At 45.9% G+C, this 19,542-nt stretch overlaps 1 protein-coding gene across 1 annotated transcript in view; it reads left to right on the top strand.

The window, feature by feature from the left end:
* The window catches only part of TMC7 (transmembrane channel like 7), a 53,679-nt gene that overhangs the window by 3,343 nt on the left and 30,794 nt on the right, over window positions 1-19,542 (top strand). The window contains exons 2-4 of the mRNA XM_068524513.1: window positions 11,128-11,371; window positions 12,246-12,394; window positions 16,048-16,215. Coding sequence (XP_068380614.1) covers window positions 11,128-11,371; window positions 12,246-12,394; window positions 16,048-16,215 — 561 coding nt within the window. The remainder of the gene's footprint in view (window positions 1-11,127; window positions 11,372-12,245; window positions 12,395-16,047; window positions 16,216-19,542) is intronic.

The raw sequence follows: 19,542 nt of genomic DNA, 5'->3' as shown, positions 1-19,542 counted from the left end.
AGGGGAGGATCACAGGGGGCCATCCTGGGGACTGGCTGCCACGGCCTATGTAAGCGTTAACTGTTGTTATGATGTCTCTGCTCTCCTACTAGGTGGTAAGCTCCAGCAGGGCAGGGCCTGGGCCTGTTTGGCTCACCGTGGCATCCCCCTGCTTAGCCCAGTGCTTGGTGTATAGGAGGTCTTCAGTAAACACTAGTTGAAAGGATGCCCTTAGTGATTTGGTCCCCATCTTAGCTCCCATCTCCACACACACCCCCACCCCCGCCTGACGGTTCCCATGTTACTTTTTGAGCCTGAGAAGCTCCTGCTGTTCCCTCTACCATGAGGCTATTACTTTACTTCCTTTTTTTTTTTTTAGAGTAGTCCCAGCCTTCTTGCAACTTTAATTTTATTTATTTATTTATTTATTTATTTATTTATTTATTTATTTATTTATGGCTGCATTGGGTCTTCGTTTCTGTGCGAGGGCTTTCTCCAGTTGCGGCAAGCGGGGGCCACTCTTCATCGCGGTGCGCGGGCCTCTCACCATCGCGGCCTCTCTTGTTGCGGAGCACAGGCTCCAGACGCGCAGGCTCAGTAATTGTGGCTCACGGGCCTAGTTGCTCCGTGGCATGTGGGATCTTCCCAGACCAGGGCTCGAACCCGTGTCCCCTGCATTGGCAGGCAGATTCTCAACCACTGCGCCACCAGGGAAGCCCTACTTCCTTTTAAGGCATACTATTTTTCTCATCTTTCAATCTGGTGTCACTTCCTCCTGGAAGCCTTCCCTGACTACCTCCCATCCTGTGTCCCTTCTAGACCGTGTCCCTTCTCTGCACCCACAGAGCCTGCTAGCCTCGCCCTGTCAAAATATCCCTTGAACTGTATTCTCACTTCTCTTGAGTTGTATCATTTTTTTTTTTTTTTTTTTATGGCTGTGTTGGGTCTTCGTTTCTGTGCGAGGGCTTTCTCTAGTTGCGGCAAGTGGGGGCCACTCTTCATCGCAGATGCGCAGGCCTCTCACTATCGCGGCCTCTCTTGTTGCGGAGCACAGGCTCCAGACGCGCAGGCTCAGTAATTGTGGCTCACGGGCCCAGTTGCTCCGTGGCATGTGGGATCTTCCCAGACCAGGGCTCGAACCCATGTCCCTGCATTGGCAGGCGGATTCTTAACCACTGCGCCACCAGGGAAGCCCCTGAGTTGTGTCATTTTTAAGAGCAGGGATTTTGGAATTAAGCAGACCCAGGTTCAGACACCGACTTGGCCTCTTATAAGCTGTGTAGTCTTGAGCAAGTTACTGCCTTTTCTGAGCTTCCGTTTCCCCATCTATAAAGTGGAGATTCTGATGGGAGTGAAAGCCGGAGGACCACCTTGTTCCAGGGCCTCTAGAGAGGCCTACCTCCCACCTCAACTCCTGCTGCTCCCACCCCTCCCAGGCCCCAGTGCTTCCCTCCGGGTCTTTGCGGCCTCTGTTCCCTCCAGCCGGCCCACCCTTCCCCCTGCTCTGCCCATGGCCGGCTCCTCACAATTCTGCTCTCCGCTGGAATGTCACCTCCTCCCAAGAGGCAACGCCTCCCCACCCCCTGACCATGAGACATTTTGCCCTCTCCCAGGGCTTTTTGCCCCTCAGCCCCATTGTACCTGGCATGTTCTGTGTTTATTGAATGGAGTGACCCTGCATGGTTTTTTCCCTTTGTCAAGTATTTACCATATTCCGGTCTGTCAGTACTTCATACCAGTCAGTAAATGTATGTGTACAGTATGTGTAGTGTAACTACATGCTCATTCCAGTCAGGAGTCCTTGGGCTAGCGTGCACGCAGTGACTTTTTTTGGGCGGGGATCGAGACATAATTCACATAACAAAATCAACCATTTTAAAGTGTACAGCATTTAGTACATTCACAATATGGTACAACCATCACCTCTATCTGGTTCCAAAATATTTTCATACACCCCCCATCTGCTAGGGTCACTGAAAGGATTTAATGAGATAAGCATGTCAAGAATCTAGCACCTTGTGGGCAGGCGCTGTGCACTTGAATGGTAGCTCTTGGTATTATTATGATTATGATTATTAGGGCCTTTTCTAGCCCCGGTATTATCAGGTTTGATGACTGCGTGTGCTCTGTGCCGGTGCGCTCTGGAGGTATCTGTTAGATTCCTATGTAGTTAAACAACTATTCCGTGGGCTATTGTACGAAATTTGAAGACAAGTAACCGTTTGACCTGCAGTGTTTTTTGTTTTTTACTTTATCTGCTAAGTCCACTCATCCAGGTTACTCATCAAAGGTGTCCTGGGCGGGAGGACTCTTGTGCAGGCCTGGACACAGGCCACAGTGAGCCAGCCTTCTGACCTGAGTTATTTTTTTCCCCTCTGTCTGGAAGAGGCCAAGCTCTGTCTGCCCAGCAATTCAGGCCCGGATTAGGCCCAAAGGCCAGAGGCCCTCTGGCTTTTTTTTTTTTTTTTTTTTTTTTTTCAGGAAGTGAAGAATTTAAGGGATAAAAGGGGGAAATGACTTTTCAGTGTTGTTAACTTTGTTGCAATCTGGCTGCTTTTTAAAGGAACATTGTTTGTCTGTGGGACCACCCAGCCCTTCTGTGTTTTCCCACTCCCACCAGGAGAAGATGGGGAACTGATCCTGAGCCAAAAGCATGCACCAGGCGAGGGGCCTAGGGATGAAAGAGGCAGGCAAGGGACGTGCCTTCACGAAGTTTCTAGTCCAGCAGGGGAGACCCTAAACAGGTGGAGGGAAATGGGTCAGAGACAGCTAAGCATAGGTGCTGAGAAGGAAATAAGCAGGTGATGAGATAGAGAGGGGGAGCGGCCCGCCTGGACAGCTCTCCCGGGAGGGGACCGCTGAGCTGAGGCCGAAGGATGTAGAGGAGCCAGCGCAGGTGAATGGGAAGCCCCGGTGGGAAGAGTGTTCGGAGGGGCTACAGGAAGAGCAAAGGGCCGAGGTGGGAATGGCCTCCATGTATCTGAGGAGGCCTTGAGCTGGGGCGTGGAGAGGAGATGGGACGAGGTCAGCCAGCAGGAGCCAGTTCCTGAGGGTCAGTAGGTTCCGTCAGCAATTTGATTTGGGACTCAGGTGGGTAACTTTCTTTAATTCCTCAGAGCAACTCAATGTAGTAGGTGTTATTTGCCCATTTTATCCCCCTGGAAACTGAGGCCCTGAGATGTTACTTGACAAGCTACTGAAACAGAAGGATGTTAATGTTGTGAATAGAGCTACCGTGTCCGTGTATTAATTTGACATGTTTTTTGAGTCCCTGTTATGTGCCAGCCCCATGCTAATCACTGGGGGTGTAAGAGTGAGTAAGACATGCTGAGGTCATTGCCCTCATGGTTCAGACCTTAACTTGACCTTGGACAAAGGTCCTGTCTTCTCTGAACTTTCCATATTGCAAAATAAGGGTAATACATAAGAAGGGCCCATCCTGAGGATCACAGGAGATAGCTAGGTAAAGGATGTGACATCATCGTGGCACATGGTAAACGCTCAGTAAAGGCGAATTTTTGGTTATTGTCACTTCCAGGAATGTTGGAAATCTTTTTTGGAGAGGTCCTAGCCAAGGAAGATAAACACCCCACATAGGGAGTAGCTTGGTCCTTAGCAAGAAGACACCCCCTCCTCCCCCTCACCACTGCAGATTTAAACCTTCATGTACATTAAGTTCATCAATAAGTAACCAGAGTCCTGGCTTCAAGTAGGTAGCACAATGTGCCAGGCACTGCTCTAAGCCAGGGGTCTGCAAACTACAGCCCATGGGCTAAATCTGGGCCACCACGTATTTATACAAAGTTTCATTAGAAAACAGTCATGCCATATGGCTGCTTTCCTACTGCAATGGCAGGTTGAATAGTTGTGACAGAGACCGTGTGGTAAATAGTATTTACCATCTGGCTCTTTACAGAAAAGGTTTGCTGCCCTCTTTTCTAAGCACTTGACATACAGTAGCCATCTAATAGCCTTAGGATGGCTGTGCGAGGTGGGAACTAGTACCCCTACTTTACAGGTGGGAAAACTGAGGCACAGAATGGTCAAGAAACTTGCCAGGTCACACGGGTAGCAAGTGGAGCCGGGGTTAGGATCCAGGCAGCGGGCTTTGGAGCCAGTGCTCTTAACCACGTGTCATGTCACCTCCTCAGACAGACAGAATCACTGTAACAGCTCCATGGACAGTCCACCGGATGCTCTACTGGCTTAGAAACCAGGAGACCTGGGTTCTGGGGTCAGCACGGATCTGATTGCTCAGTTAGTCACTGCTCCTGATGGCTGTTTGCTTGTCTGGTCATAAAGCCTTGGGACCCAGTCATTCCCCAGGCCCCACCCAGGTGCCAGGTGGTGTGACTCATGCAGGTCCCCCCAGCCCTGCAGTTCTGAAGTCTGGCAGATGGAGGAGGCGCCCAAGGTCCTGACTCCTCCCCTCTCAGACTAGGTTCTGGGTTCCTGTGAAAAAGACCCCTCTGTGCTGTCCAGGACAGTAGCCACTAGCCACACGTGGCTGTAAGATGTAAATTGAATAAAGTCTGATAAAATTAAAAATCCATTTCCTTAGTCTTACCAGCCACATTTCAGTTACCCAGTAGCCACAAATGGCTAGTGGTCACCATGTTAAATAGTACAATTATAGAACATTTCCATCACTGCAGGATGGTGCCACTTGACACATGATGCCCTGCCGTGGGCTGTAGCCGTGCTGACCTGTGTAGCTCAAGGACAGAAATTGCCACAGGGCTGTCCAGAGAGATCCTGTTAAATCTGAGTCAGATCGTTCTCTGCTGAGAACCCCCCTTGGTTCCCACCTTACCCAAGTAAGGTAACAACATGGCCCACAGGCCCCATGTGGCCTGGCCTGTTTTTCCCCGACCTCCTACCCCATTACTCTCTTCCCTGCTGACTCTCCTTCACCCACACTGGCCTTCTTGTTCCTCGAACTGACTAGGCACAGTCCTGCCTCAGGGCCTTTGCACTTGCTCTTCTCTGTCTCTACCTTGCTCACCTCTATCTTCTGTTGGATGCTCTTCCTCCAGGTAACCATGTGGCTCTTTCCCTCCCTCCCTTCAGGCTTTGCTCAAATACACCCCTGCTTTATTTTTCTCCAGGCATCTATCACCATTTGAAATATATTGTTCTTACTTGTCTATTTTCTGTCTCCTCCAGAGGCAGGGGGAGTTTGTGTGTCGTATTCAAGGCTGCGTCCCAGTCCTAGAACAGTGCATGGCACGTAGCAGTTGCTCAGTAAATCTTTTCAAGTGAATGAGTGAATGAATGGATGGGTGGGTGGGTGGTCCTACCAGGAGCAGGGCCTTGATGAGTCCCTGGCCTCAGAGGTTTTTTGAGCACTTGGTAGAAATGTCATAGAAGCTTTAACCAGATCCCCAGCACCGTGAGCTCCTTGGTTAAGACCCTTTGGCAGCTGTGAGCACAAATTATTCAGGTGCCCCAGCTCCAGTTAGCATCCGAAATCAAAGCAATGTCACGCACATAGACATGAGGGGAAAGAAGTCTAAGAAGCTCTGAAATCGATGTCTACATTGTCTTATTGTTAACATCAAACTGGGTGTACGTGCAGTGTCTAATAGGGCTGACTTGTGTAAAGTACCTGAAATAGAAAGGCTGTAATATACAGTCAACATCCCAATCAATATTTTTTTGCCAGCTTTTTCAATTGTGAAATAAAAAGTCACCCCTAAAGAAAAGAATAATATTAAATGCTTAAATTCCTTACATCTTCTTCTCATTTTTTTGGTGCCCCTCTTTTGCTGGTGTGCTAAACATGTACTTTGGTCTACCTGGTGGGTGACCCAATGTTACCTGTATCCTCAGCACCAAATTCATTTATTCACAATTCATTCATGCATGCATTCATTCATTTAACAGGTTTTTATTAAGCATCTACCATGTGTCAGGCTCTGTCTTACAGCCTGAGGACTCAGTGGTGAAGGAGAGAGATGGGGTCCCTTTCCTCATGGAGGTCACAGGCTAATGGGGGAGGGAGACGGTCGGAGACAATACGCAGGTAAACACATAAGGAAGAGGATGGGATAATGACAAGGACGCCGGGGGCTGGGCACTTGGGAGATAAGTGCTGGTTGGAGGAGGGGAGGGAAAACTCTTCGAGGCAGGAAGCAAGTCTGCAAACCTTCATCGTCTCCAGAGCCCCCGCTCCCCGCCCAGAGTCCCACACAGAGAGGGACTCCATGCAAGGTATCAAACAGAACTAATTCCCACAGCAGCTGGCCGGTTGCCTGGACCAGATGACCCAGAAGGTCCCTTCTTCCCCAGAGTTTCCATGATTCTGTGAGTGGGAAGAAAAACCCTGAAGTGAAGCCAGCACCAAATACGGTCAGGCTAGGTTCTTGGCAAGCTCTTGAGGGAGGCTGGTGGTGGTTTTGGTACCATTTAGGTCACAGTTGGCCTGTGCCCACATTCTGAGAATGTTTGTGCTCGTTGGTAGGATTTGGTGTCCTGTGGAAAGAGCTGCCAAGAAAGTTGGGACCTAAGGATGCTCTCCAGATGTGCTTGCCTCTGCCCATTCATTCATCCATTCATTCATTCTCCAGATGGAGAGGTTTCTGTGAGCAAGACACTGCTCTGAGCCTCAGAGAGACTAACTTTGTCCTTAACCTGGAAGAACAGCAGATACCAGAAAAAGTAGTTACCCTTGCCCCTGTCCCCACATCTCCTGTAATAATTCCCCAGTCATCCTCCCACCTAAGTGACCTCCTGCTTGCTGAAATCTGACTCCAGTGGCCAACAGATTCTAGGCCTTCCCAGATGGAGGCAGCCCTGTATCTGAGACATGCTCCAGCCTCCCAAATGGTCATCAAGCAGCCCACACACCACAGGCTTAAATGATCAACTCAGGAGAACGTCCGACAGTAACTCTAGTGAGCCATTCTTATCCTCTCAGGATGAGAAAACCAAGGCTAGGAGAGGTGATGCCACCTGCCTTTCTAAGAATCGGTAGAACTAGGAGTCTGTCTTGACATCAAAGCCTTGGGCAAACTGCCATCTCTCCAGGCCTCAGGTTCCCTGTTGAAAAGCCAGGGCAGCAAAGCCTTCCCTGCAGGTTGGCGTGAGAAATTCGGTGATGTCATGCTTTGAAAAGTGTGTGGTCCTATATGCAAAGGGTTGGAGGTGTACCAGCTATAAAAATAATGATGCTTGTGTTCAAGGGTATAGTTGTGATTTTTTTTTTAACTTGAAGATGGAGAACTTCCCAAGGATGTCTGAAAAGGAAAAAGCGTTCCTCTTCAGTGATGGCCATTTTGAAAATAGAGTTTTCCATCAGAGACTGTTGCTGGGAAATGTAAATAGGATGTATCCTTCCTGTGGTGTGGCTGCAAGAACAATCAGATGATTAGCTTGTGTGACATTTTATTGTTTACAAAGGACTTGCAAATCCATGGCCCACTGAGTGGTCTCATAGTAAAGACGACAGCTTTGGCATTTGACAGACCTGTGATAGGTTCCTAGTTCCAGCACTTCCTAGCTGTGTGAGTGGGCAAAGCACCTAACCTCTCCGAGCCTCACTTTCTTCATCTGTAAAATGGGATAATTCTGTTCAATGAGTAGCTCAGAGAATTGAGTGTGGTGATGCGTATCGTGTACTTCAAATAGCCTGGCACAAGGTACGTGCTCACAGATTCCCAGCCAGTATTATTTATGTTGTTGGTAAATTTGTCCTCATGATCACGCTGCTGAGGTCATGGTATTATATCCGCTGTTCCTGAGATGAGAAACATGTGACTCAGAGACAGTCTTTGTTTCTCCTGGGGTGGCCTGGCTAGTGGGTGACAAGCCAACCCGTCTCCAGCTCCAGCCCTGGGTCCCTGACCCCGCAGTTGCTGAATATTCAGTGGGCCAGTGCTGCTTCATATTCAAAGGCCTTTGTTCTGGTTAATAACAGCCCTTTGTTGCTGGCCAGAGGGAGGAGCGGCCGGGCTTTGACCCTCTAGCCTTCAGCCTCCACCCCAACCCCGGACACCCATGTTTGCTTAGGGAGCCATGTTACTAATGGAAGTGTGTCATGCCCTCAGGGGGTGCTGGGGCCAGGCGTAAAGGTTGAGCCGGATTCGCAGGCTTGCACTTGGTGACTGGCAGGGCTCCAGACGTGCGTCCGTGTCATCAGCATTGGGACAGCTCTTCTGCTGTGTGAACTTGCCCATCAGAGAGGCAAGGATTACAGCTCTGCATCGTCAGACTCCAACTCGGATCAAGGCCTTGGCTGGTCCCCTCCCCCCAGTGCTCCCTCGCTGTTAGCTATAAGTACATTTACAGAGCCCACTGCGTGCAGGGCTGCGCTCAGTGTTTCTGCCTGCATGATCGCCTCTGATTCTCACAAGGTGGCACTCCTGTGATGGATCTCGTCCTTAGCCCTGAAGCCTACAGAGTGATCCTTTGAAACGTGGTCAGATCACAACATGCTTTGGCCCAGAGCCCCGGATGGCTGCCCGTCTGCCACATTGAAGGGTCATAGCGCAGCCCACAGAGTCTGACCTGGTTTGGCCTGGCCACCTCTCTGATCCCTGCTTTCCATTCTTCCGTCCCAGCTCCCTATTGTTGCTTAATAGATTGCTCCAAATGTGATGGCTTAAGCCATTTTATTGTTTCTGCTGATTCTGTGCATCAGGAAATGAGCAGGCTACAGAGGAGACAGTTTGCTCAGCTCTGTGTCCTGTCTGCTGGGTCTGAGCATCCAGTGGCCTTTTCATGCCCATGGTGGGGCCTGGCGAGGATGACCAAGGTGGCTGGGGACCGGCTGCAATGGCCCGCTGGGGTCATAAGCCGGGACCTTGATTCTTACTGTCAGCCAGTTCCTTGGTCGTCCTCCTTGGAGCCTTGGGGCCTCTTTCTCTCCACGTGGTTGTGTCAGCAGCATCGCTGGACTTCTAACACAGCAGCCCCAGCCTCCCAACAGCGCAAAGTAGAAGCTTCCTGACCCTTTTAAGGCTTGGATCTGGAACTGGCAGAGTGTAACTTCTCTCGCGACCTTTGGTTAAAAACAAGTCATGGGTCCAGCCCGGATTCAAGGGGAGGAGACCACAGAGGGCTGGTGTGGCTCTTTGGGGGCCACCTGCAAAAGAGCCTTCGAGGCTCCCGTTCATTCACTCTTCCCCACCCACCTAGGCCTCCGTGCTCTTCTTCAAGCATGCTGTGCATGCCCCTGCCTCAGGGCCTTTGCACTTGCTGTTTCCGTCTCCCAGGATGCCCTTCCCCAAATATCCACAGGGCTCACACACCCCCTCTATTTAGCCTCAGTGCCATGTGAGTAGGGTGTTTACTTTGTTCACTGTAGTATCCCTAGCTCCAGATCTGACACATGATAGGTATATTTGGTGAATGAATGAGTTTTTGAGATGAGGAAACTGAAGCTCAGAGAGGTTCAGTAGTTTCCCCAAAGACACACAGCTAGTAGTCAACAGACCCCAGATTCAAACCCAAGCAAGCTTTGCTGCCTGGAGGGGTAATTGCTTAGGTTATCACAGCTGCCTCCTACCTCCTCCTTCCATGTCCTGTCTCCACTCAGGATGGTCTTCCCAAACTAAAATCGGATCAGGTATAAAATCCATCTTGAAAGTGGCATTCGTTCCTCACCTTCAACAGAAAGCTCTCCCTCCTTGGACCGCTGCACAAGGCACAGCAAAACTTGGCCTCCAGCTGTGGTCTGATGTAGCAGAGTGAATATTCTTTTTTTTAATTTTAATTTTTATTTTTATTGAAGTATAGTTGATAGAGATTCTTGAGTAGGCAGGCCTGGCTCTGTTTCCAATGCCCCCACCCCCAGGCTCTCTAAGCACTGGCAAATTATGAATGTCATCCACTCATCCATCTATCCAACAAGTATTTATTGAACTACTCTAGATGAGGCAGGGATGCTGCTAGGTCCTGGGTTGCAATGGTGAGGAAATCTTCACAGTCGCTGCCCTCAGAGAACTTACAGTCCACTGGGTAAGACAGACATACTCACATGGTCACACAAAAAAATATAAGGTTATAGATTGTGATAAGTGCTGTGAAGGACTTACTGTGTGTGGGAAAATGTGTAACAAGACACCTACAGTAGTGCAGTGAGGCAGGGTTGGTTTCCTTGAGGAAGTGGCATTCAAGTAGGAGCTAAGAAGTTCACTCCAGGCAGAGGGAACAGCATACACAAAGGCTCTGAGGAGGAGGGAACGCAGGCCCATTTTAGTATAGGAAGGATCCTAAGAAATGTAGGTTGGAGGTCAGAGAGCCTGAGGAGCTGGAGAGGCGGGCAGGAGTCAGATCTTGCAGGGCTTTGAGGGCTTGGGCAAGGGGTTGGAGAACCCATGAATGACTTTATTTTCTCATCTGTAAAATGGGGATGATAATAGTACCTACCTCAGTATGTGTGAGCATCTGTGGTCAGCTGGGCAACAGCTGGCTGTAGGCTGGCCTGGGATGGTCTCGGTTGGGGTGATCATCCCTGCTGTACCTGATCTCATCCTCCAGCAGGTTAGCTCGGGCTTGTTCACAAGGCAGCAGCTGGCGTCCAACGAACAGCAGAAGCTGGCAAGGCCTCCTGAGGCTAGGCTTAGAACTGGCACAGCATCACTTCTGTTGCATTCTGTTGGTCCAAGCAGATCATAAGGCCAGCCCACATCCCATGAGTGGTCATGAAGCTCTTAACATAGTGCCTGGTGCAAAGGAAGTGCTCTGTAAATGCCATTATTATTGTTGTTGTTGATGATGTTGTTATCGCTATGCATTTGCAAAGCAGTTTATGCTTTTCAGAGCTTTATCCCATACAGGGGATACCCTACACTGTGTGAGGATAGTTGGGGCAAATGTCACTAGCCCATTTGCCAAGTGAAAAACAGAGGTTAGATTACTCAAAGCCACATGCTTAGCAAGTGGCTGCAGCCAAACACTAGAATGCAGGTATCATGTAACTTAAAACACGTCTGCTGAAAGTGAACCCTTTTGCAGATGATTTCATTGTCCTGAGCACCATCCTGGTAAATAAAATAATTAAGATAAAATACTTTTGTCAGTGGCCCAGGCTCCTGACTGTGAGGTTTAGTTAGGGTCTCTGAGATCCAAGTCTCCTACATAAATTTTGGTTTTTGGTTCCCAAGTTCACTGGGGTGAATGGTGGTTTTCTTCTTTCTTACCCAGAGAGCCTCTCTTTGGACTCCAGTTGCTTTTCTTCTCCACCTGTGAATTTCCTTCAAGAATTGCCAAGCTACCGGTCTATTGCTCGTAAGAGGACAACCATCCTGTCCCGGGACAAGCAAAGTGGCACTTTACTGAAGCCAACAGACTCTTACAGCTCCCAGTTGGAGGGAGAAATCACTGAAAACCTTGACAACCAATCCATTCGGAAATACGCACTGAACATCTCTGAGAAGCGGAGACTAAGGTTTGTCCAGTAGCCATCTGGAAGGCATATGATGTATGTTTTGGGAAGAGGTGCTTTTTATGCATGGATTGCATTTCCTGAAGAGTTCACATAATTAAAAGTTTATTACTTAGGATAAGCTAAGCTGCTGTGACAAAGATACCCACACAGGTAAAATCTCAGTGTATTAGAAGTTTATTTCTTGCTCACATAAAAGTCCTGGGTTGAGGTCAACGGGGGACTTTGCAGTCACTCAGGGATCCAGGCTCCTTCCATCTTGTGGCTCTGCAACCCCCAAAGCCTCATCATTGTCTGTAGTCACTCTGTTCCCCTTCCCCCCGGCACCTGCCAACCATTAATCTACTCTCCATCTCTATAGATTTGCCATTCTGGACATTTCATATACATGGAATCATATGACATGTGACCTTTTGTGTCTGACTTCTTTCACTTAACATCATGTTTTCAAGGTTCATGTAAGCTGTAGAATGTATCAGTACTTCCTTCCTTTTTATGGCTGAATAATATTCTACTGTGTGGATATAGCACAGTTTGTTTATCCATTTATCCTTTGATGGAGATTTGGGTTGTTGACACATTTTGGCTATTGTGATTAATGCTGTGTTGAACATTTGTGTACAAGTTTTTGTTTGAGACCCTGTTTTCAATTCTTTTGGAGTATCTGCCTAGGAGTGGAATTGCCGGGTCATATAGTAATTCTGCGTTTAACTTTCTGAGGAACTGCTGAACTTTTTCCCAGTGGCCACACCATTTTACATTCCCACCAGGAGTGTATGAGGGCTCCAGGTTTTCCACATCCTCTCGGCCGGGGTTTTATTTGGTGCTGAGGTTTATGGCACTGCATTGTCATTGTCCTGCTTGTTTTTTAATGCAGGGACATTCAGGAGACCCAAATGAAGTACTTATCTGAGTGGGACCAGTGGAAACGGTATAGCAGCAAGTCTTGGGAGAGGTTCATAGAGAAGGCTCGCGAGATGACAACCCACCTGGAGCTGTGGCGGGAGGACATTCGCAGCATAGAAGGTACCACACCCCACACTGCACGTGCTCCTCCGTAGAAGTCTCCTGCGCCTGAGGAAAGTACAGCTTTGTTTTCACTCACACCCAGCTGAAACGTAGCATTTCCTTCCGTGATGAATGCGAGCAACTAGCCACAGTTAGGATTAATAGAGCCTGTGTCTTCGTCACCAGGAACATCTCAGATGTCTTCCTGTCCCTTCCAGTTGTTGTAGTTGTCTAGGAATAGCATCTGCGCTCATCACGACTTTGAAATTAGAGCAGTGATTTAGATCTGCCACTAGATCTTGTTATTTAATATGTTAATGAAAATGCTCATGTATTAATCTGTCACAAGTTTAGTTTATACAGTAATGTTGTGATCATCATACGACCATTTGTATTTTGTGCGTTTAAAAATGTTATTCCAAGATGGGGCTCGATAAGCCTCATCAGACTGCCAAAGACACCCATAGCCCTGAAAATATTAAGAATCCTACTTTCCCATAATGGTGAGAATTGGGATGAAGTACAGGCAGAGCTAGGAGATATTGAGGGTTTGGTTCCAGGCTACCGCAATAAAGCAGATATAATAATAAAGCGAGTCACATGAATTTTTTGGTTTCCCAGTGCGTATAAAAGTTGTGTTTGCACGATACTGTAGTCTATTAAGTGTGCAATAGCATTATATCTAAAAAAATAGTGTACATACCTTAATTAAAAAGTACTTTATTGCTAAAAAATGGCTAACCATCATCTGAGCCTTCAGTGAGTTGTAATCTTTTTGCTGGTGGAGGGTTTGAAGTATTGCGAGAATGACCAAAATGTGACACAGAGACAGGAAGTGAGCAAATGCTCTGGAAAAATGGTGCTGATAGACTCGCTTGATGCGGGGTTGCCACCAACCTTCAATGTATGAAAAACAAGATATCTGTAAAGCGCAGTAAAGCAAAGCACAATAAGAGGAGGTAAGCCTGTCATAACAAAATCCATAGACTGGGTGACTTAAAGGATAGAAATTTATTTTCTTACAGTTCTGGAGACTGGAAGTTTGAGATCCGGCCACCTTGTCACTCTGTCCTCAAATGACCTCCTCTTTGTGTGTGCTTAGGGAGAGAGAGCACGCTTTGTTGCTTTTTCTTCTAAGGGGACTAACCCATCATGAGGGCCCCACTTTCCTGACCTTACCTTAACCGCGTTACCTCCCCAAGGCCTGTTTCCAGATACCATCACACTGAGGGTTAGAGTTCCAACATATGAATTTGGCAGGGGGTGGGGGGAAACAATACAATTCAGTCCATAGCAAGTATACAAAAATTGGAAGTTATGGCAAAATGTAAAGTTAGAAAAAAAAATTAAACATTTGGGTGATAAAACTGAGCCAGGGGGAAAATACCTTTTAGAATTACCTGGTTTCTACTGGAAAGCAAAACAATTTACAAGCTTCTCCTCAAAACTGCTGAAATGGAAATTTTGTGAAGTTTGTAAGGAACATGGCAGGATATGTGAAAAAATTTATTGCCCCCATTATTACTATTTTAAAGCCTATAAAATACCAGTGGTAATCTATTCAATGAACTTTTTTAGTTGTTTTATTGGGAGAGTGTAAACTTATTTCCGGGGGGTGGTTCATTAGAAACTTAGAACTTCAACCATCCACTTTAGAAGTTTAACTGAACATCACCTTTGGAGCAAAAAATAATAAAAGCTAACCTCTTTTGAGCCTTCACTGTGAACTGGGCGTTGTGTTCAACATTTTACTCATATGATCTCAGTTGATCCTCACAAGAACCCATTTTTCATATAGGCATTTATCATTTGCATGGTTCAGAGAGATTAAAATACTAGCCCAAGTTCATTGGCTAGGACAAGGCAGACCCAGAATTTGAACCCAGGCAGTCAAGCTTCAGAACCCAAGGTTTTAGCCACCATGCCCAGATTCCTATCTTGTTAAGTGGTGGCTTTTAAGGAGATTTTCATTCATAAAGTGGCTTATGTGTTGGAAGGTAGTTTCTCCCCATGGAACTGGGCCCTTGATTTTCTCTTCAGTGACTCCAGTCCTGTGATTTCTTGGCTGACAAGGTTCTCATCTGGCAGGAAGTGAAGGATTGATAGTTAAGCTCCTTACCTCTCTCAAGGAGAGAAGAAGAGATTGTGGGTGTCACATCTTCAGTCTCAGAATATAAGTTCTTTGCCTGCACCAAGAACAAGCAGACATCCTTATTCTTTGAGAGCTTTCTGTCTGTCCTTAGTAATTTAATCATTATTTGGTGGAAGGTTTGTTTTCTATTTGAAAAATCAATGAATGTAATTCACTACCTTAACAGAATAAAGGAAAAAAATTATATGATTAACCCAACAGATGCAGAAAAAGCATTGATAAAATTCAGTTCTCATTCTCAGCAAATAAGAAATAGATGGGAGCCTTCTTTTTTTTTTTTTTTTTGGCTGCACTGTGTGGCTTGTGGGATCTTAGTTCCCCAACCAGGGATTGAACCCAGGTCACCACAATGTGAAAGAGCTAAGTCCTAACCACTGGACTGCCAGGGAAGTCCCAGGAACTTTGTTAATCTGGCAAAAAATATCTATAAACATTCTGTAGCACACATCATACTTAATGGTGAAATATTGAAAGCTTTTCTTCTAAGATTGAGAATGAGGAAAAGGCTTCTAATTATCACAGATTCTATTCAGGACTGTCCTGGAAGTCCTAGCCAAGGTACAATGATGGGGAAAAAAGGGTCAATGACCAGAAAGGAAGAAATAAGTTGTCTCTTTTTTTTTGCAGATGACATGATTTATTTGTAGAAAACAAAAAAGACAAACTATTAGAATTGATGTAAATTTGGCAAGGTTGCTAGATATAAGATCTATATATAAAACCAACTGTATTTCTATATACCAGCAACAAACATTTAAAAAATAAGTTATACAGTAGTATCATTGCACCTAGGAATACATCTATGGAACTATGTGAAATAATTCTGCACAGAAAACTATAAAATATTGTTGAGAGAAATTAACCTAAATATACCATGTTCATGGATCAGAGACTCAATATTGTAAAGATGTCACTTGTTCTCAAACTGACCTATATAGTCCATGTAATCCCAGTCAGAATCTCAGCACATTTTGCACACGCGTGCATGTGTGTATGTGTGAAAATGAATATGCTGATTCTAAAATTTATATAGAGATGCAGAGGACCAAGGATGCCCGAGGAAGAAGAACGCCTAAAGACTTAGAGCACCATATATCAAGTATTATTATATCTGCAATAATGAGACAGTTCTGGTATTGGTGCAAAGATAGACAAATAGACCCATAGAACAGAAGAGAGAATTCAGAAACAGGTCCATAAATATATAGTCAATTACAAAAGCACTACTGCAATTAACTAGGGAAAGGATAGCCTTTACAATAAGTGGTGCTGAGTCAATTAGATATTCCTATGAGAAAATATTGAGCCCTCTCTCACACCATCTCAAATTACTGGTTTAAGAGTGATTGTAGATTTACATGTGAAAGTTTAAACTTAATAATTTCAAGTAGAGCCTTGAAATTATTTTTCCTTCCTCCCCCACTAAGATCCTCCAATTTCAGTTCAGTGGCTGATTGAACCTACAGTGGGTACTGGATCAATACTCCTGGTCAGTGATGTCTGGATTTCTTTTTTCCAGGGAAATTTGGCACTGGAATTCAGTCCTACTTCTCCTTCTTACGGTTTCTGGTATTGCTGAATTTGGTGATATTTCTGATCATCTTTATGCTGGTTTTGCTCCCAGTCTTGCTCACCAGATACAAGATCACCAACAGCAGCTTTGTGCTCATTCCATCCAAAGGCGCGGGTGAGTATAAGGCCTGGTTTGCCATGAGGAGTGTTCTTTTCATTGTGTACCTAGCTACAATGCTTCTTTCTCTAGCGATCTTTATAATCTAAGTCTTGGATGACTGTATTAGTCAGGACAGGCTAGGTTATGCTGCAGAAACAAATGACCCCATAGCTCAGCGCCCAGTAACCACAAAGGTTTCGTTCTTGCTCGCACTGTATGTCCATCACTGTTTGGTGGTGGCTTTGTTCCATGTTGTCTTCACTCTGGAGCCCAAGCTGAGGGAGCAGCCTCTCTCTGCACCATTGACAGTCACGATGTCCAAAGGAAAAAGAGCCATGGCAAACATGTGCTGGCTTCTAATGCTTCTGCCTGGAGATGACACACATCCTTTTTGCCACATCTTACTAGCCAGTGCAAGTCACTCGCCACTCCTGGGTTCAGCAAGGCGTTTGGGAGAAGCAATGGAGGGTGGGGAAGTGGACTATTTAGTAAACATAATACAGTCGACTCTGGTGACTTTATTTCAAGCTTTTATTTCAAGGCTTTTATCTCCGATAATAGTGATGCTCAGGCTGCTGTTTATTGAACATCAGTCGTCTGCCGGATGCTATGGCAGGTAATGGACCTGTGTTTTCTTACCGAATTCTCAGTGTAAGTCAGGTCTGGGCATCCTGTTTTTTCAAATGGGGATAATTTCTGTCATTCCAGAGATGTTTATTTACCACCCTCTAGTACCAGGCTCTGTGCTAGGAGCTGGAAGTGGAAACCTCCTGCTTCTATCACATGACTCCTTTCCCCAGAAGAACCCCCCCGCCCCACAACCCCGCAGTCACTTCTGTGGCCCTAAACATTCCTCCTCATCATATTTGTTTTTGTTTTAATTCTGTTACACTTAAAAATGAAATAAGAGTAACGTGGAAACGCTGACTTTGAGTGCCTACTGCATGCCCGATGCTGCATTCTCATTTTCTAATATGTCCATTTCACAGATAAATATCTCCCGCTGCTGTGTGAAAACCCTGGGTTCAGTTTCAAGGCCCAGCTCTGTTAGTTGATTAGATTTTGTGAGCCTCATTTTCCTTATCCGTAGAATGAAGGTGATGATTTAACTAGTGAGACAGTTGTTTCATTATTCAAATAATGTTGTACTACACTATTTAATACTTAGCTCATTAAAAGATAATAAATACTTATTATTTAAAGTATAAATAGTTGAAAACAATAATATAAATTCTATATTATTTAATACAGAAAACTTAGGTATAAGTAATGATTAAGCAATACTCATAATTTTTAAATGAATATTAAATAAGATAATACAGTGCTTTGCCCATGGAAAGTGCTCAATAAATGCGGCTTTTTTTTTTTTTTTTTTTTTTTTTTTTAGTATTATTTCTTTCTAGAAGAACTGAATGCTATTCTGTCTCACTAGACGCCACTGTCTGTTCAGTTCTCCCTTTAGCCGTGAGCAGGGCCTTGGGCGGAGGGAGGCCACGCTCTTGGAGGAAATGAAGCTGCACTCTGAGCGTGGACACCACGCATCTCTTCGTTTTCCTCATTATTTCCTCTGACTGCATCCTCCTCCTGCACATGCTTTTTTTATTTTGACTTACCTAGTAAACTTTGTCCCTTAAGGTAAGGGTCAGAAGTCCCTTTCTTCCTCTTCTCACTTCCCTTCTCCATTCCTTCAACAAGTGTTTATTGAGCACCTGCTGTGTGCTGGGCCCTGAGCCAGGCCCTGGGGCTACAGCAGGGTCCGCCACAGGGTACTGCACTATAGCAGAGGATGGGCGTTAGGAAGGGACCACACGAAGAGGTATATAAGCTATGAATTTGCCTCTGGGGGAGGGGAAAGGATAAGGTGCTGAGAGGTCAGACAGCAGGACACTGGAGGCTGCGGGATCCCCCAAGCCCTCTGTGAAGGCAGGGATATGTAAGGCGAGCCCAGGAGGACAAGGAGAAGGCAGCTGTTGGAGAGCTCGGGGAAGCTTCTTCGTGCAGAGGAACAACATCTGCAAAGGTTCAGAGCTGGGAATAACTCAGCGTATTAGAGAAATGAAAAGCCAGGTGTGGCTGGTGGGCACACTTCCTGGAAAGGGCCAGATAGTCAATATTTTAGGCTTGGCAGGCCATATGGTCTCTGTTGCAACTATTCAGTACTGCCGTTGTGGCACAAAAGTGACCACGGAGGAACGTCCCAAATGGGCATAGCTGTGTTCCGATAACACGGTATTAACAAAAAAAGGCAGCTGGCCAGATTTGGCACAAGGGCCGTAGTTTGCCGACCTCTAGGCTTGAGGACAGTGAGTGAGGAGCAGAGTGGCAGCTGTCTCTTTCCATCTTCCTGACTGTGCTCCAGATAATGACTGTCTCCCTCCTCTTTGCCTCTAATACTGTGTTCATACAACCATTTGAGCACCTTATATACACCTAACTCCTACTTATCTTTTCTGCCACTTGATGGTGAGCTTTTCAAAGGCAGAAACTATTTCTTACTCATCATTTTATCTCCAGCATGTACCTGGTGCATAGTAATTAAGAAGTGTTTGTTGAATGAATAAGTGAGCACACATGTTAGAATTATAAAATGGCAGAGCTGGAATTGGCCTTGGAAGAACTGGTTCAACTCTCTTATTTTAACAAAGGGGAAACTAAGGTCCAGAGAAGGGGTAGTATATTGGATTATTTTCCCCAGTTTGTCACTCCCCTGTAATTGTAACTTTGCAAAGCTTCCCACTGTGAGCAGAGAATACTTTCTGCCCCCATTGATATTGCTCTTGGCCATGTGACTTCTTTTGTCTAGTGGAATATTAGTTTGAAATGGCTTTATGTGGTTGGCCTGCCTTATGAGAAGAGCCATGAGGAGAGAACCGCGCCCCCCCCCCCCCAGGTAGCCACTGCCTCTCCAGTCTGGCCCCAGAGTGAAATCATGTAGAGCAGACCTCAGCCCAACTGGGAGCCTGGTGTCCGTCCTGGCTTAGCCTGAATCAGCTGAGTGAACTCAAACTGTAGATCCATGAAGGAGAAAATAAATGGAGGTTAAATCATTTGCGACTTTAAGTTTGTTACACAGCAATAGCTGACTGATACAGAGGAAGTGAATTAGTTGTTCAAGCATAATGTAGCGTCACTAAAATTGCTGTTCAAAAAATTTCTTGGTCAATTATATGTAGGTAAACATGTTTTTTTTTAAGTGAAACTGCTTGTTAATTTACACACATGTAGAGATCTTTTAAAACTGAATGTGCTTAAAATGGAATAATAATTATATTGGCCACATCTTCCAAAACATGTGCAAACATGAACCCCAAAACGTAAAATACCAATACAATCAGAAAGCCT

This window comes from Eschrichtius robustus, chromosome 16 (genome assembly GCF_028021215.1).
Source record: "Eschrichtius robustus isolate mEscRob2 chromosome 16, mEscRob2.pri, whole genome shotgun sequence".
Classification (NCBI taxonomy): domain Eukaryota; kingdom Metazoa; phylum Chordata; class Mammalia; order Artiodactyla; family Eschrichtiidae; genus Eschrichtius; species Eschrichtius robustus.
The sequence above is the reverse complement of the archived record's forward strand: the minus strand, read 5'-3'. Positions and strand labels throughout refer to the sequence as shown.